This window comes from Amphimedon queenslandica, unplaced genomic scaffold, assembly GCF_000090795.2.
Source record: "Amphimedon queenslandica unplaced genomic scaffold, v1.1 AMPQUscaffold_13504, whole genome shotgun sequence".
NCBI lineage: Eukaryota > Metazoa > Porifera > Demospongiae > Haplosclerida > Niphatidae > Amphimedon > Amphimedon queenslandica.
In genome coordinates, this window is record NW_003546260.1 from 52,972 (window position 1) to 70,004 (window position 17,033).

At 36.5% G+C, this 17,033-nt stretch overlaps 5 protein-coding genes across 5 annotated transcripts in view; 2 read left to right on the top strand and 3 right to left on the bottom strand.

Annotated features, from left to right (window-relative positions):
- Positions 1 to 61: 61 nt before the first annotated feature.
- On the top strand, positions 62 to 2,043 carry LOC105316653 (high choriolytic enzyme 2-like). Its single transcript, XM_011411718.2, has 6 exons — positions 62 to 263; positions 320 to 496; positions 559 to 679; positions 737 to 1,140; positions 1,199 to 1,354; positions 1,415 to 2,043. The coding sequence occupies exons 1-6, from the start codon at positions 149 to 151 to the stop codon at positions 1,969 to 1,971; spliced, it is 1,530 nt and encodes a 509-aa protein (XP_011410020.1). The 5' UTR covers positions 62 to 148; the 3' UTR covers positions 1,972 to 2,043.
- Positions 2,044 to 3,787: 1,744 nt separating this feature from the next.
- LOC100634847 (mitochondrial import inner membrane translocase subunit Tim17-B-like) lies at positions 3,788 to 6,383 on the bottom strand. Its single transcript, XM_003383936.3, has 7 exons — positions 6,285 to 6,383; positions 5,509 to 5,608; positions 5,293 to 5,350; positions 4,785 to 4,913; positions 4,662 to 4,697; positions 4,097 to 4,171; positions 3,788 to 3,948 (listed from the first exon to the last, which is right to left on the bottom strand). Exons 1-7 carry the CDS (start codon positions 6,308 to 6,310, stop codon positions 3,884 to 3,886), a joined length of 489 nt encoding a protein of 162 aa, XP_003383984.1. The 5' UTR covers positions 6,311 to 6,383; the 3' UTR covers positions 3,788 to 3,883.
- Positions 6,384 to 6,422: 39 nt separating this feature from the next.
- Positions 6,423 to 8,008, bottom strand: LOC109593807 (uncharacterized). Its single transcript, XM_020008904.1, has 4 exons — positions 7,953 to 8,008; positions 7,684 to 7,902; positions 6,622 to 6,729; positions 6,423 to 6,566 (listed from the first exon to the last, which is right to left on the bottom strand). The coding sequence occupies exons 1-4, from the start codon at positions 7,996 to 7,998 to the stop codon at positions 6,463 to 6,465; spliced, it is 477 nt and encodes a 158-aa protein (XP_019864463.1). The 5' UTR covers positions 7,999 to 8,008; the 3' UTR covers positions 6,423 to 6,462.
- LOC100636233 (tubulin monoglycylase TTLL3-like) lies at positions 8,001 to 13,741 on the bottom strand. Its single transcript, XM_003383947.3, has 17 exons — positions 12,968 to 13,741; positions 12,159 to 12,530; positions 11,784 to 12,032; positions 11,159 to 11,284; positions 10,911 to 11,025; positions 10,453 to 10,835; positions 10,261 to 10,325; positions 10,092 to 10,155; positions 9,936 to 10,020; positions 9,485 to 9,580; positions 9,277 to 9,421; positions 9,110 to 9,226; positions 8,944 to 9,049; positions 8,835 to 8,894; positions 8,583 to 8,670; positions 8,467 to 8,531; positions 8,001 to 8,236 (listed from the first exon to the last, which is right to left on the bottom strand). Exons 1-17 carry the CDS (start codon positions 13,724 to 13,726, stop codon positions 8,099 to 8,101), a joined length of 3,033 nt encoding a protein of 1,010 aa, XP_003383995.2. The 5' UTR covers positions 13,727 to 13,741; the 3' UTR covers positions 8,001 to 8,098.
- An 11-nt stretch (positions 13,742 to 13,752) lies between these two features.
- Positions 13,753 to 17,033, top strand: part of LOC100636359 (cytosolic 10-formyltetrahydrofolate dehydrogenase-like) — a 5,479-nt gene continuing 2,198 nt past the window's right edge. The window contains exons 1-15 of the mRNA XM_003383948.2: positions 13,753 to 14,086; positions 14,135 to 14,475; positions 14,531 to 14,635; positions 14,686 to 14,742; positions 14,793 to 14,825; positions 14,874 to 15,137; positions 15,438 to 15,526; positions 16,037 to 16,105; positions 16,151 to 16,226; positions 16,272 to 16,391; positions 16,445 to 16,507; positions 16,557 to 16,621; positions 16,670 to 16,820; positions 16,873 to 16,943; positions 16,989 to 17,030. Coding sequence (XP_003383996.1) covers positions 13,795 to 14,086; positions 14,135 to 14,475; positions 14,531 to 14,635; positions 14,686 to 14,742; positions 14,793 to 14,825; positions 14,874 to 15,137; positions 15,438 to 15,526; positions 16,037 to 16,105; positions 16,151 to 16,226; positions 16,272 to 16,391; positions 16,445 to 16,507; positions 16,557 to 16,621; positions 16,670 to 16,820; positions 16,873 to 16,943; positions 16,989 to 17,030 — 1,838 coding nt within the window. The 5' untranslated portion in view covers positions 13,753 to 13,794. The remainder of the gene's footprint in view (positions 14,087 to 14,134; positions 14,476 to 14,530; positions 14,636 to 14,685; positions 14,743 to 14,792; positions 14,826 to 14,873; positions 15,138 to 15,437; positions 15,527 to 16,036; positions 16,106 to 16,150; positions 16,227 to 16,271; positions 16,392 to 16,444; positions 16,508 to 16,556; positions 16,622 to 16,669; positions 16,821 to 16,872; positions 16,944 to 16,988; positions 17,031 to 17,033) is intronic.

Genomic DNA, 17,033 nt, shown 5'->3' on the forward strand with positions numbered 1-17,033 from the left:
TATAGTTTGGCAAGTTGTGGATGTGCTTCAGGCTGTTGGCTAGTATAAAAGGAGCAGCAGATTGACGGCCAGAACAAACTAGCCGAGACAACTTGTACAACTCATTAGATTTTAGTGTATACAGTATATTTATCCTATTTCCTTCACGATGAGCTCTCTGTATCGCGCCTGCTTGGTCTACGTGCTGTCCTTCAACCTTCTGGTCTATTCCCTACCAGTCCAACAAACTAGTCGACTTCAGAGGGACGTTGTTCAAGAACCAGGTAAGCTAAACGCCCCCATTTTGTAAAAATCATTATCAATGATTTTGTTATTATAGGTGAGGAGGGAGACCTCTTTGAAGGTGACATTAAGTTGATACATGGAGATAGGAAGAGACGTTCGGTAATGCAAGACTTGCCCATCATTGCCAAACAGCCTGCTCTTAATCCATCAATATACAGTGGCACATTGTGGCCTAATGGCACAGTTTACTTTAAGTTTCATGAAAATATAAGTAAGCTATGATTTTAAATTGTAATAATAATTACTTTTATCATCATCATAATAATTAATTAGGCTTCGAGATTAGTCAAACATTTTTGACAGCTATTGGAATATGGGAGCAACAAACATGCCTTGAATTTCAAAGAGCAGATGAAAATACCACTGCATACTTGCTGCTAACAGATACGGATGGGTAAGCTTGTCACCATATTATTATTATGAAATTTATCTGTGCTATCATGTATAATAGATGCTCCAGTTACATTGGCAGAGTCGGAACCGTACAAGAAGTGTCCATTTCATCATCTTGTCGAGGTGTGGGACATGCCCTTCATGAACTGGGACACGCTGTCGGTCTTTGGCATGAACATACCCGCCCAGATAGAGAGAACTACATTAAAATCATTTGGGACAACATTAAGGAATCTGCAAAAACCAATTTCCAAACTTATAATCATCCAAACTCAGCTGATGTTAAGTATGACTTTGGAAGTGTCATGCATTACCCTGAGACAGCCTTTGCTATTGATAAAAGAAAGCCTACAATCGAAATCATCTACAAACCATTCCCATCTTGCATAAAAGAAGTGGGGCAAAGGCACGGACTTAGTTTTAAAGACAAGCTAAGAGTTAACAAGCTCTATGGCTGTCAAGGTGAGATAAAATAATAAATTCACTGACACTTTTTATTTGTTGTAATTTGTTTATACAGCTGAAATAGATGAATCTGGAGATGATCCTTGCCCTCTTCCATCTCCTCTCCCCACAACAGCTACTCCAACTCCCACTCCTACAGTAGCAACAACTACCTCTACCGAGCTTCCTAAACCTACTCCAACATGTACAGTCTCTAAATCATTTAGATCAGGTAATTTGTACTATTTGTACACTATACAGCAGAGTATTATTATTATTTTTCTCTCCATAGAAACAAGGATGACAATTCCATTTTCTGACACTAACTTTTGGAATCTAGCATGCCATGGTGAATACTGTCAGAAAGACAATTGTTCATCACCTTCAGCACTGACGCATTACAACGAATGCAAGGAGCAATACTTTGTAATGTACCTCGCATTAAACAGGAAGAACAGATACATCAAAGATGGCGATACCATTGCAATGCAGTCATCAAGAAGGACAGGTTATTGGATGGACTGCAGTAGAGGCAACTGCACTTTAACACAATGTGCCGACAACACTGGAAGAAGCATCACGAACTTCACAAGAGACATTTGCAGTCAACACAAACTGAAAATATTTGCTGTCGACAAGAAGTTAGGAAAGCGAATCCAATCAACTGATTTGGTTTACTTCAAAAGTGACGGGTCAGGGTCAGACAAGTACCTCAACTGCTTTGGAAAAAAATGCCAACTTATAACAGAAGGCAGCGACTGTAATGAAACTGATTACTCAGGAGCATCAGGTTCACTATGCTACAGGCAACTCTTTAAATTAAAGAAGCATGTAACAGAATGCTTATAGTTGGTGGACTCCAATAGAAGTCAATATCACTACTATATGTAAATAAAAGTGTTTAATTTTAATTTTTTTATTTTATTGTAATTATTATAATACATATATTTCTATTATGAATTATATATTTAATAAAAACATCTTGGCAGAATTAAACAAACACTGAACAAAGTGATGGTTATGATACACTTGATAAAGTATGCAGTTAAAAAGACTTTAAAAGGAAATCAAAATTCAGATGAGTGAGCACCGATCAATAACAAAGTTATATCATGCATGTACAATGCACGGATGCACAAGATTAAAAGGTCACTTCATAACAGTAACCTTCTATAGAAGAACTGTGTTCAAACTTTGACAAAGGTAATCATTTACTTTTAAAAGTTAATATGATCAATGAACAATAGGATGCCTCATGGAGTGCTGAAATAGGATATTGTTTAAAACAAATTTCAATCTCTTCACTCCTCTCTCGTCTTCATCACTGCACTAAAAGCATTAATGGCCTTAAAAGGACTGGCTCCATTCCCCTCATACCTAACAGTCAGTTCAAAAGCTAATGCCTCCACACCGCCAGAGCACTTGATATAAACAATGATGATGATGCAAAACAGAATCACGCGTTGACTCAACTTCTCACGCATAATTACAATTGCTGTAGCCATCATATAAACACGCATACAGGTACATCCTTATCTTGTGCTGTCTACTGTCAACAGTTCTAATTTGATCAAATGATAGCCTCTCATGCCACGAATAACTACATAATTAAAATGTAATTTTGTTGACAGTGAGAAACGTTTTGAAGCTTCAGTCCACAGGAACACATTTAAATTGAGCAAGAAGCATAAAATGAGCTGGTAATTTATTTGCATTGTAGTACAAATACAAATTTCATATTAAGTTAACTCTACTATTACAATCCCACCCATCCTTGAACCATCATTACATCATCACTAATTTACTAAAGAAATGAGACTGCCTTACTCACATAGCCATCATATGTACAGGTCAATGTGCTACAAATCTCTCTCTGCTATCTATAGCAACATTATTCTTTCTATATAAATTACAAGGTTTGTTTGCAAACACGTCAATATTTCTACACATAATGGCATGAGAGAGGGCATTGCTCAATTAGCACACATCCATCTACCAAAACACACTGACAATTAACACTAAGCATAAAAATACTTGTTTCGCAAACAGCAGCCTTCACAACGAAGCTATTCTGTTTAACACATGTTTGTGTCTTTAGAATTCTATTAACACGAAGAGGAGGTGGGGGAGAGGGGAGGGTGGGACGCTGGGGGGGAGGCAGGGAGGGAAAATGAAGAATGAAAGAGCTGGAGGTAGTAAAAAACAGAGGGAGTGGGAAACAAAAATATAAAGGAGAAATTGAAAAAGCTCATGCCCAGAGGGAATTGAGTTAAATTAAACGGAAGTTGTGACACTCAAATATCAATTAGTGCGTATCAAATGTCATTAGCCTTCACGCAAAGGTTATCAGAGATCCCCTTGATATTTCACTACGGGCACTAGACCAAGCAAAAGGGCTACAAACCATGCCAGTACATAGTTTCCCAGCTGCTTAAGACTATAATACCATATAAAGACATTAACAACTGATACTTAGTAGCCTATCCATAAACGGCAATAACAAACAGGAAGAGGAGATACACCATTTACAAAACTGTTACACACATCACATAAGGGTGCAAGCACATTATATGAAATAAGAAATAACCTCCTACATAAGTAAGGAAGCAGCTGGAGAAAGCATATCAGTAATAGGCTATCCACATCCTCATACATAATCCTCAGCTAACCTCTTGAATACCACAGAGTATATCAATTCATGACCAAGAGGTAATATGATACAACACACAATAATAATGTAATAATAACGTCTGGTGGTTGGTTATGAGGGATAATTCCTTGTGTTGCTATGAGACAGTTGAGATGGTTCTGGTACTTGTGGCATAACTACACAACGAACAATTAATAGCTTAAATAAAGGACATTATCTGCATATAAGGGCTTATGTGTGCATATATACACCAAGAGTAATTGAGAAAACAATGCTTAAGCAAGAACTAGTGTATTGTTTCTGTTGTGTGCAGAGTGTAATAACCTGGTTTAAACTGATCAGCTGCAGCTCTGTTCATGGCTATACCGACGCCTTCAATTAATGCTAATATTAATCCACCTAGAGAGGAAGAGAGTAAAACACTTCAAAGTGGTGGCTGCCTTTATGTCTCCCTTAACTACTACGACTGAGTAGACATACATATTCGCATGCATGACAGACACACCCAGTCAGTCAAAAGAAATGAATAACGCAATGCACACTCAACAAATGACGATGTGGTTACGACTAATATTAAAAAGTAATAATAATGGTTACTCATATTTCAAAGGAAACCTTCAAAGAGATGGGAAAAACCTACTGAGAGGTGAATTGAAACCTACAACTGGGAGGACATCAGAGATACCTCAAGACATCTGCCAGTCTATTCTATACAACAGGCTGGTATTATACATTCAACGCTATATGCTAGTATTTCTTATGGGAGCATAGTCCTATGGGATACTTGAAGAAACACAAAGTCATGCACTAATAAAGCAGTTGTTGTATCTGAACCTCAAAAATCAAATTAATGATATCCATACTACATAATGTGATAAAATGTGCTTACCAGCAAATGCAGCACCCAATGAAGCCTTGAGTCCACCTAGAGGTTTATACAAAACACATTAAGGTAACCACACAGACATGCATGCAAAAATGCACAGGTGCATGAATGCAAAATGAGTCCAACCTCTAGCAGCTAATATAGCACCAGTCATTGCTCCACTGGTTATAGAATTCCAAGGGTCTTCTTTGTTACGTAGAGCAATAAGAGTACAGTCAAGTGATGAGAATAGACCACACCAGACAGCAAAATTACCTAAAAATAGAGAAAAAGAGAGAGGGGAAGACAGAGGAGACAAGAAGCAAAGGAGAATGAGAAATAATAATAATAATAATGTAATCATTACAAGCAAGAAGTTGGAAGCTGGTTTACAAAAGAGGAATGGAGACCACATAAGTACATGTACTTGGGGTTAAGGATGTCAGCACTTAAAGGATTACACCAATACCACAGATTAATAAAATAATTTATTAAATATCTCAAGAAGGACAATATTCACATGCAGCATCAATATAGAAGAGTGTGCATGTACACACTGATACAAAGGCACCCCTACACATATAATCCGATGTAATTACACACTAATGATACATTACGTACTGCGTTGTACACACAATATAATGTAAACACATACCTCCAAGGACTGGAGCTCTTGCCTTAACAGCAGATATGCTACCCTTCAACTTGCTCCCCTAATAAGTAAATCAATAAAAATCTCATTAGAAGTGACATATGGAGTCTAAACTATAGGAGATAACTTCATGCCCAGATGTATACACACAGAGTCACATGCACACATACAGGATATGAGGTTGATACACTGATAATGTAAATAATGCAATTAACGTACAGGTGGTGAAGTTTTGTAGCCTTTCCAAAATGAGAATATTCCTCCACCAATACAACCCATAGCAAAAGCTCCACCACAATCCTCTAGTATACGCCATGGACTAGAGAAAGAGAGAAGATTAATATGATCATAATGCTACTACAATGCAAAGCCATTCCACTAAATTAAAAAACCAAATTAGCTAACTGAATTATGGTTGTCAAGTCATACCATACAAAATTGGATAAATGCTCCTCAAAAAGAAATTTACTATTCACCACAAACTGAATGGCTAATCTTAAGGCTATCATACACCATGAAACTTTGTTTCATGGTGTATGGTCATCATGTACATGTACTGATAAAACCCCAACATGCTGCCACTGTAAATTGAAATATGTGGGCAAATGTGTAAAGGTAATAGAGATAAAAGGCAGTAATAAAAACTGCATGGGATATAGAAAGAGAGGGTGGGAAGGATCAGATATGAGCAGCATTCAATCAGACGTCTGTAGTACTGTACTAATCATATAAAAATGGCAGATAAAGATAATAGTTATGATATATGTGGGCATAAATGTAATTATTGTAAAACTACAAGAGCAATTATTTTATATCACAAACATGTCCATGTAGTGAAAGCTCCCACTAGGATGTGACAAGTAGGTTTGGTTAGGCTGGGGCATGTCTAATTACACCACCCAGAAATATTCTTTTTTTAATGATATTTAAAATAGTATCACTACACTTATGGTTCATCCCCCACTCATTTTAAGGTGTAACAAGTTACAACTCACCAAGGCTCCCTTTGAAAATCTTCCATTATTATATCCTGAATTTCTGTGTTTCCTGAGTCTGCTGTGTCACGTGTACTAAACTACTAATTGAACCCGCCCACGCATACAAATAACACCCACGCCTTTGTTGAAATAATATCAAATTTTTATAAGAAACAGATCAATTGCATAGCTTCATTCAGCCAGTAAACCAATCAATAATATAAAACCAATAATATGTCATGTGATATCCTTCACGTGAATCAGCCACAAAGCAGCCAGGCAACAAAGAGCTAGATTGATCTGAAAATAAATTTTTAAAAATTAATATTATGTTATTATATTGTATACGACTTGCCTCCTGGCTTTGGTACTAGATAATTAAAATCCCATGAAATGGTACACTCAGGGTGTGATGCATCCTCAATTACAGATGAGTAGAAAGTAACAACAACGTCTGCTCCACCTGTAGTGGTAGAATAATAAACTAGTTTTATGCGTTTCATATGCTGCATATCACTACCTTTTGATGTGGTGGATTTATTAACAATAATTTGCTTGAGCACATGATTACAAGCCAGGCTACATAAATTGCATGGGTGGAAATTTGCACGTGTACTGAAATTTTTGTGTTTACTAGGATAAAACATATCAAGTATGTACTTGTATGTATTGGCAAATATTTGTGTATGCACATTTACATTTTGTTTCCCAAATTCTTGTACATTTTGGTAATTCATTTGTTAATTTTTGCTTAAATGTAGAATATTAAAAGGCTAATGCTTTTGTTACCTTTCTTATTGCTGTTTTCATCATCTGCTATTGCATAGCCATTCGCCAAAATAGAAATCTGCCATTTTGAGCCATTATACGCATGCTCAATGGCACGTGGCCACAAATTTGCCAAATTAAAATTCACCGATCACAAAAATTTAGCAATTCGCCAAAATTTAGTCATTCCAAAATTTCCCGCTATACGTAAGAACATTTTTGTGTATCTGTATGTTGTAGTTAGCTATTAAAATTGAAATTACAATAGCACTGGTTGAAGTAGTCAGGTGGGGCTTGACCTCACCTGACTAAGGTGAAGCTCAATTACAATTACATAATTGTAATTTTAATTGACCCTTAAATTACAATTATACCCAGAACCCTGCTTTTAATTATTAACTAATAGTTAATATAAATAATAATTATGGAAATTGTCTATAAATCTACTATTTTAATTTGTGTGAATACTTGTGTGTAATTGAAAACCTACTTTTCACGTAAATACTCACATTATTGTGCATACATGCATAATATCTGGGTGGAATAACTTTTAAATACAAGCAAATTTAAAAAAATAATCTGCTTTTCTTTGCCATGAAAAAAATTGGATTTGCATGTAAAGTACAGGACTCGGCAGCACAATAATCACCTTTATTCTGCTGTACTGTATAAAGTAGTGGTCCATGGTCACAATCACCAACCATTATATTTTCTGATTTGTTCCATGGTGTGTTGGGTTTAATGGGAGGTGTTTTAACAGTTGTGATGCAGTTGCCCCAAGTATCATTCACACAGACCAAGAATGTGAGGCTTATTACATCACGAGGAGCTGAAGGCTGAGGAGGTGCAGCAGGCACAGACAAGCAGTCTACACACGAGAAGAATGCATAAACTACTGGCAGCTAGTTAAAAACTCACGTGACAAGCTAGACACAGCTAACAAGGCCAGAAACAAAGTAGACATTGTGCTTTGAAGGAGTGGCTCGTTATTATTTTAGTTAAAAAAAAAGAAAATAAGATTCATGAACAAAATAAATAAAGTAATGTTGAGTTGGAAAAAATAATTATTGTTGACCGAAAATAATAGGTACAGTTGTTGCCGTTTGTCTTCCTCTCCACGATCTGCTTGCTGGCACACCTTTAATAGCCGAACCTTCAACTGTCAACTGCAAGCCAATGTAAGGAGGTACATCAAGCTTTGCCTAATGAACAGCAAAAGATCATACATGTACATGTATGTGCACATGTACATGTACGTGCATGCACATGTACATGTAGCGTAGTAAACTTGATGAAAGGCAGTAATTATTTTAATTCTGAGAAGGAATTTTCTCCCTACGGGCACCTCAATAGATGCATTTGTAGTATTTTACTAGCTCAGTGACACTCCTTTACTATAATTACTGTGCTACATGACACGTACTGGACGTACCTGTTTGTAAGCTAGCTCAAAGGCACCGATATCACAATCTCTGTTATTCTTACGATCTATCACAACTAGAGTTTATAAGGAAAGGAAATAAGACTAGACTTATTGGATTACAATACCTTTTATGGTGTCTTCCATCACTTGTTTGCACAGCTTTTTAGTGACTGCTGTACTCTTCTCCATAGTTGGACTAGAGTTAATCTCAATCTATGGACATAAAACAATATCATTAAAAATAACAATAGTATTACTATTATGACAGAGCATTTGATAATTATATAGGAGTTTCACGCCTCCTTAGAGTTCACACAATAATTAAATCAAACAATATTAGCACTAAAGTATAAAAATGTTACTAATAGTGATCTCACCAGCCATGGCTTGTAGTTGGCACAAATCATAAAATCAGCTCCATATAACTCAAATGTATTCTGAGCGATGATTGGCAATAAAGTAATATACGATAATGAATTCTAATACCTTTCTGTCAATGACTCTGTCCTGTGACACTTGCAATACACTAATAATAGCTTGCTTCATTCCTGGATAAATCACTTTTCTCCATTTGTCTCCCTCACCAATACTCCTAGCACACACACACAGAGGCAGAGGCTCTCATAGGCACTATATAGATCATTTTTGTTACTTTAAATAAGATTGAAAAGTATTGCTATCCCACATATTATCCTGAGGGAGGTTTTCACTCCTTTCTTCTGAATTGGTCAAGTGTTTTTGCACAGAATTGTTACACAAATGAATGCTCCTAAAATGAGAAATTAATATCAATCATTTACTGTATGAAGTATTATGTACGTGTCCAGTTTTTGAAGGCTGTAAAGCTGAGTTGAGAAACGTAAGTAGCAGTCCTTGTACATCCACATTGTTAGTGGGTTCCAATCAGTCACAAGAAACCACTGGCGTATGTCAAACTTAGTTGCATATATAAGGAGTGGGCGCTCTGTGTAATAAGTAAGCAAAATGTAAAAGCTAGGTCTATTTATACTATTCCTTTTATGCTTACCAATGTACTTCTGGACAACCCACATGTTCTTTTTCATCAAAATTGAGGGACTGACAAAGTCAAGGATATCGTGTAAGTGATCTTTGCATATTATACCTTTTAAAACATTTTAATTATAGTATATGTACATATACAATTTAGATGTATAATGTACATGTACATGTAAAAATAAGAATACCGTATAGTCACAAAGTTTCGAGGCAATAAACTTTAGTGAATCAGGCCACGAGTCTTTTTTTGCGAATTAACTTTCACGGTTCTTATTTTAAAGCACAAGTGTTTATGGGCAATACGGATAATTTTATGGAATTAACTTTTGTGGATACAGAAAATCCGCGAAAACAACGAAATTTGTACCCTCAAAATTAAGCGGCTATACGGTATATACATGTATCAACATGTACAATCTACATGTACATGTACTTATAACACAATACAATGTAATTCATACCACGTCCTCTTGACATAGCACCAGGTTTTATGATCCATATATTTCTAGAGCCATCAATTGATAACTGAGGATAATGTTTCTTCAGCTATAATAATACATGTATGCATTAATACACACATAATACATACATGCACATGTATATGCCAGTATGCATACTTGTAGTAGAAGCTCTTCGGCTCTGATTGCATCTGACTTTGAGCAAAACAGGACACCATTGCAACTACAAGAATGTAATAAATGGAGTGCATGCATCCCATCCCATTAGCTCCATATACAACTGTACACAGAGCCACTTAACTGATCTCATGTACAGTATAATACTTACAATATGAGGCTATAGTAGTAAGCCAATAACTGGCACCATTCTTCTTGAGTGAGTTTAGAGGATTCCTATATAGTAAGGGAGTAATTAAGAGATGGAGAGAAAATGAGAAAATTATGAAAAAGGAGAAAGCAAAGTAGACAATAACAAGAAGAGGTTGGATGAAAGAAAAGAGAAAGAGAGGTGAGCACATACGAGTTGCGTTTTTGATCCTTCAATATCTTCATGATCAAGTCTTGATAAAAACGATTCTGTCTCTCTGATAGACAGCAGCAACAACTCCTCAGGTACAACTGGCGATAGTCTCTTCTTTGGTGAAGAGGACATACAGTTTCTGTCACCATCTTGAGTTCTTTTATCACAAGGAGTTGCGGGGGCTGAAATAGATGCGCTTGAAGATGAAGTGGTGAGAGTTTCTGAGGTACTAGATGGCTTTACTGACTCATTAGATGATGAAATAATGACACGAGGTCTCTCGTCAACCATTGACACTGAACCATAGTGAGAGTAGAGCAAAGGGTTATTCTCACAGGCTATAATCTTCAGTACATTAAAGGCAGCGGTAAGTTGATAGTCCTCTGTGTATAACATTATTAATAAACACAATATAATAATAATTATACTGTACAATGTATGTACATGTACATATGTACCTTTGAATGCCCTTTTATCTTCATCGTTGTTTAGTTGATAGCACCGAGGGAAGAATGTGTCTGCATCAACATCACCATACCATGGGAGGTCATGAAGATTTTCACAAAGCCCAAACTACAGAAAGAATTAACAGTTCTATTAATTTCATTATACATGTACATGTACACATACATGTACAATGTACTGTAAAGGTACATGTACTGTAAAGGTACATGTACATGTACAAATGTAAATACAGTGTATGTACTTTAGTTGTGAACATAGCTCCTGAGAAGTGATTGACCATTTGATCTTTCTTAAGGTACTGATGATGCACATCAACTCTCCTTAAAGACCAGATGAAATGAGGTTCACAGTTTCTAACAGCCCTGCACTAAAGAATCAGAAAAAAATAAACTACGACTGAAATTACACATAAAAGATTGAGAAAGTCAGCAACAAGGGAAAATAAAAAAGAGAAAAATACAAAACAATTATTAACATTTTAAACAATCATTTGTACATGTACATGCAGTACACATCTACATCCAAGTATCTTTGTACTATAGTGTGAGCGTGTATCAAAGGCACCGCAACAAGTTTATATACATGTAATGGAGACTACAGGAGGGGTAGTTAAAAGTGTCCCAGTAGATAGACAACTGTGTCTTTCATACACCCACACACTATAGTACAACCAGATAAACTACAGCTGTTTCATGTTACTGGATATATACACTCCATGATAGTTGATAGATTAGAAACCTCTACTCTGCCTCCAGTAACCCTCGACATCTGCGCAATTTCGTACATGTACATGTAAAGTCGATAATAACACTAACACCTATGCTTTAAAACATTTGCCGCCGCACTGCACCATAAAAACTACTTACCAGCATCATGTATTCCTCATCGTCTTCTTTCTCATCTTCACTCTCACTGTCACTGCTGTCACAATCATCACTACTGTCATAGACATCATCATCATCATCATTACTGCCAGGGCTGACAATCGTCGGTTTCTTTGATGGCGGAATATTTGTCTTGTAATCACAATGATAGCAGTTCTCAACCCACCCTCTACTTCTGAGAGCTTTACGAATTGTTTGATAGCCTCCCTTAATTTGGAAAACTTTCTTTGCCTACAAATAAATAAATTTCTATGGACAACGATAATTCCAGCAACAAAAAATGACAGTACATCAATATAACATTGAAAGGGAAGGCAAATAAGGCAATTAGAGAGCTGTAAAATTAGTGACACTTACTCTGATGGCTTTTTCTGCTTGCACTTTAATCCTTTTCACACGATCCCCCTCATTAAGCTGTTTAAAGTTCTTTTGTAGCAAACCTGGACTCTCTTCAACAGACTTGTTCTTTGGAGACTTTAGTAGTTTCTTTCCTCTGTCTGATTCCTGCCTTAACAACAGAACAGGTTTGTTTGGTTTGAGCTCAGACACAGGGAGACACGGAGCTGTTTGACTTCTGTGCCTTCTCCGAGATAATTTATGAGAGAATTGTTGAGATTTTACAACAGGAGGAGTAGATAATGTTATTTGGTTGGCGTTATTTGGTTTGAGACGTGGTGTTAGTTTGTAGGGTGGGGGTTTCTGTGGAGGTAATATATACTCCTGAGCAGCCTACAGAAAAAATAATAATTTAAAACATTATCTTAAACCATTTGTAATTGATTTAGCAATTTTTATTTTATAGCATATTTCTAACACATGATTGAAATTAATCATACATAATTGGCAATTTGTACTGTATACCGGGTTATTTTCGTGATAAAACTTTTTCGCAAATCCTGCATTTCTAAGATTTTGCGGAATAATTTTTTTGTGAATAGCTTGCAAACTGCACTGCGTGGCAATGGAGATACAGAATTTTGCAATTCAACTTTTCATGATTGAGCAAAAAATGTAATATTCACGAAAATATTTTACCACAAAAATAAACCGATATACGATAATTATTAGACTTGCATGATTACATGTATATGCACGCATACTTTTAGAAGCAGATTCAAACACACAGTTACACAATGACAAATTAAATGTTAATTCATGCCTCATACCAGTTGTTGCTTTCTTGCAATATGCTGTTGTTGCCTACCCAAGAATCCCATATCAAGTTTCTCAGCTATACGTATGCTTCGTCCCAGTACGGCAGGCTTGAATGTGTATTCTGAATGGATTTCTGCTATTCTGATAGCAGCTAGAGCAGAAGCTTTTGACTGGACCTCATGCAATTTACCAGCTCTCTCTTGTGCCAATTTAATACTCAGCGAGTTTAGCTTTGGGGAAAATGTAAGGTTCTCATCAAAGTAAGAGTGAGCATTGTTTCCTTGAGCTCTTTTGGCTTCACTCAGTCTCGACAAGAGTGGCTGATGCTGTCTTTGACCAACTATCTTCAGAGAGGACGGGTTGAGTTTAGGACGAAAGGTGTGCTCTTTTTCAAATTGGTGTATGATCTTGCGACAGCAACTCGGCTTGCTATTCTCCCTTGTTGTTGTCTCAGCTACCTGCCTAACCCCAGTCGGTTCCTCTGCAACTGGAACTGGACTTGCTGCAATAGCATATATGTTGTGGTCCTCCTCCTCCTCAGGCGCTCTTTCTTCCTTAAATTTTGAGCTATGGTGAAGCGTCATTCGAGAAGGAGGCTCTCTGAGAGTGGCTTGTGGGACAGAAGGCGACATTATCCGAGGATAAGCTGCAGGAGAGGTAGAGGTAACGACAGCAGCCATTGGTAGGTGTGTCTCTGTTGCTATGGTGATGTTTATCGGAGCCACAAACCTGGATCCAAAATTCTTTAGTTTGGGATCCAAAATAAACATGGAGACCGGAATGAGTATGGAATTTGTGAAGGTGTGTCAGAATTTGGCCCACCCATACTGCGGAAAACATGTCTTTTGTTCTGTCTCTTGCTAGATTCTCTGCTACTGTTGCTGCTAGATCATGCCTGCAGTCACCCAGACTCTTTTCAACGAGTCCTTCTCTCGCTAAAGAGCTCCGTATAGCTATCATAGGCCAGTCTGTGTTTGGTCAAGAGGTGTACAGTCTGTTGAGGAGACAGGGAAAGAATGTTGTTGGTGTGTTTACGGTACCAGACAACAATTGTAGACCTGACCCACTGGCAGCTCAAGCTGAGAAAGATGGAACTCCTGTATTTAAGATACCAAGATGGAGATTGAAAGGTTAGCCTACAGTAATAATTTGTAGTTTTCACATGAATCCTGGGATAGGTCAATTACTACCTGATGTGTATGAGAAGTATAAAAGTGTAAAAGCTACTCTTAACGTGCTACCATTCTGTACTCAGTTCATACCTATGGAAGTCATTGATGGAGCAGAGGAGGGATCCATTATATATCATCCGTCTATTCTACCGAAACATAGAGGAGCATCAGCTATTAACTGGACACTAATGGAAGGTGATTCTACAGCTGGATTCACTATCTTCTGGGCAGACGATGGCCTTGACACTGGACCAATCTTACTTCAGAGATCTTGTACTGTTGATATAAATGATACGGTAGACACACTGTATAATAGGTTCCTTTTTCCTGAAGGCATTAGAGCCATGGTTAGTATTATAATGGTCCTTATTAAAGCAGAAAATATTATTTTTATGATAATAGGGTGAAGCAGTTAAACTCATTGAAGATGGTAAAGCTCCACGTATTGTCCAATGGGAAGGGGGTGCCACGTATGATCAATTGTGGCAGAAAAAGGATGTTGCCAAGGTACTGCACATAATTTATTTTCAATTAATTTTAAACATGTCTTTTAACAGATTAACTGGAATACAACAGCACTTGAACTGCATAATTTTATTCGTGGATCCGACAAAGTATGATACATTAATTCTAATTTTAATTTTGATTTATTTTTTACATGCAGGTCCCTGGTGCATGGACCATGATTGACAAACAAGTAAGGACTCTACATCAATTGTAAATTTACTATTATTACAATTTATAGAAAGTGACACTGTATGGTTCAGTGTTTGTTGATGACAGAGAGCCAGTTACTGGTAGAGAGATTGAGATAGAAGGATTAGCTCAACCAGCTGTCATAACACAGAATGGTTTAGTGATGTATGGATCTGATGGAAAGAAAATAAGAGTAACACAACTTCAGTTGGAAGATGGTCGTATGATACCTGCCAATAAATGGGGGAGAGAAGAGAAAGTGGAGAAATTAGAATTGAGTCCTGAAGAAGAAGCATTACAAGAGAAATTGAGGGTTAGCCATTTAAATCGTTTTGATTTTGTCAGATGCACAGTTTAACAGGCTAAATGGAGTCATACTAAATAACTTGTTTTATAGTTTTGGATCATTATTATCTTCAGATCATTTGATGCATGCATTACAAGGAATTAAGATAGCCATTTCATTGTTTGTATAGCAGGCCATAGTTCATCACAGTTTGGCCCAGTTAAATTATACTGATAGTATGTGGTCAGATCAATAGCAGCTCACTATAATTGCAATATATCAACGCTCTACTCCCTTTCTTTTTCTCTCTTTATCTTTCTATATTAGGGTATATGGTCTAGTATACTCAGCCTTTCTATAGTAGAGGATCAGACAGATTTCTTTGCAGCAGGTGCTTCATCAATGGATGTCACAAGGTATGTATGCAGGGTTTATTTATAGGATTTTGGCATCATGCTCATGTAGCTTCTTGTCAGTGAATTGTTAAGTTGCTCAAAAAACAAAGCGGCTAGAGTAAAGGGTATTAATTAAGACAAAAATTGCAATTCTCCATTTTTATAATTTTTCTGATACATATGCATATTCTTATGTTGTATATCAACTTTGAGCTAATTCTGATCAAGTTTGGATTTTCTATGAATTTTTAAAGCTGCTCAAAAATCTGGCCAAACACCTTGTACCACAGGGTCTTTGGCAAAAATTTAGCAAAAATTGACTAGGATAGAATTCTTTATTCTTATGTACATGTCCTCATGTTGTATGAACGTTTAAGCTGATTCTGATCAAATTTGGATCTTTTATGAATTTTAAAGCTTCAAATGCCATATGCACTATTGCTCATGAAGCATGCTTTTTAGCTCACTTAGCATGCTTTGTGGGAAACTCTATAAAACTCTGCATGTATATCTGATTTCATCATTCTCAAGGTTAATTGAAGAAGTAAAAGACCTCTGTGATGTGTCGATGGATAATGATAATGTTTATATGAGTCCAAAGTGAATGAATGTTAATAATTTATGCTAGTTTTATACTAAAAATAGGTTTACTGAGTTTGTGACTGAAGTTGTAATTAGGAGCAGAGGAGGTGGCCAAGCGTCTAAGTTTGAGTATGAGCCAGTAAGACTAGTATTTTTCTTTGTGCTGATTGTGTTTCTGTGTTAGGTAACTATTGAAGCTAATGGAAGGACACTACAATTTCCCAACCAGTTGTTTGTTAATGGAGAGTTTATCAACTCATCATGGGGAAAGGATTATGATTGTGTTAATCCTACTGATGAAACAGTATGTCATTACTAATGTATACAATGATAATAAATGAGTGTTTGTGTGTGTAGGTCATTTGTAAAGTTGAGTCTGCTTCTGTAGATGATGTTAACACAGCAGTCAAAGCAGCTAAAGTATTAAACCAATCATTTAATATGTGTATATCTCCTTTTTTGTGTATAGTATGCATTTGAAGAAGGAGAATGGGGTAAGATGAATGCTCGTGATAGAGGTGCACTGATGTACAAGTGAGTCACTAATGAAGTCTATGTATAATGGATACTGATACTGTACAGATTAGCTGATTTAATGGAAGAGCATAAAGAAGAATTGGCCACATTAGAGAGCTTAGATTCAGGAGCTGTGTATACATTAGCCCTCAAGACTCACATTGGATTCTCTATTGATAGTCTTCGTTACTTTGCTAGCTGGTGTGACAAGATTCAGGTATACTATTATTATGATCATCATCATTTTTATTAATGATTGATTATTTTAGGGTAAAACCATACCAATTAATCATGCAAGACCTAGCAGGAACCTTTCAATATCTAAAAGGGAACCTATTGGGTATGGATTACTGTGTATTAGAATTATTTGATTTGTATAATTTAGTGTGTGTGGCATTGTGATACCTTGGAATTATCCTCTTATGATGCT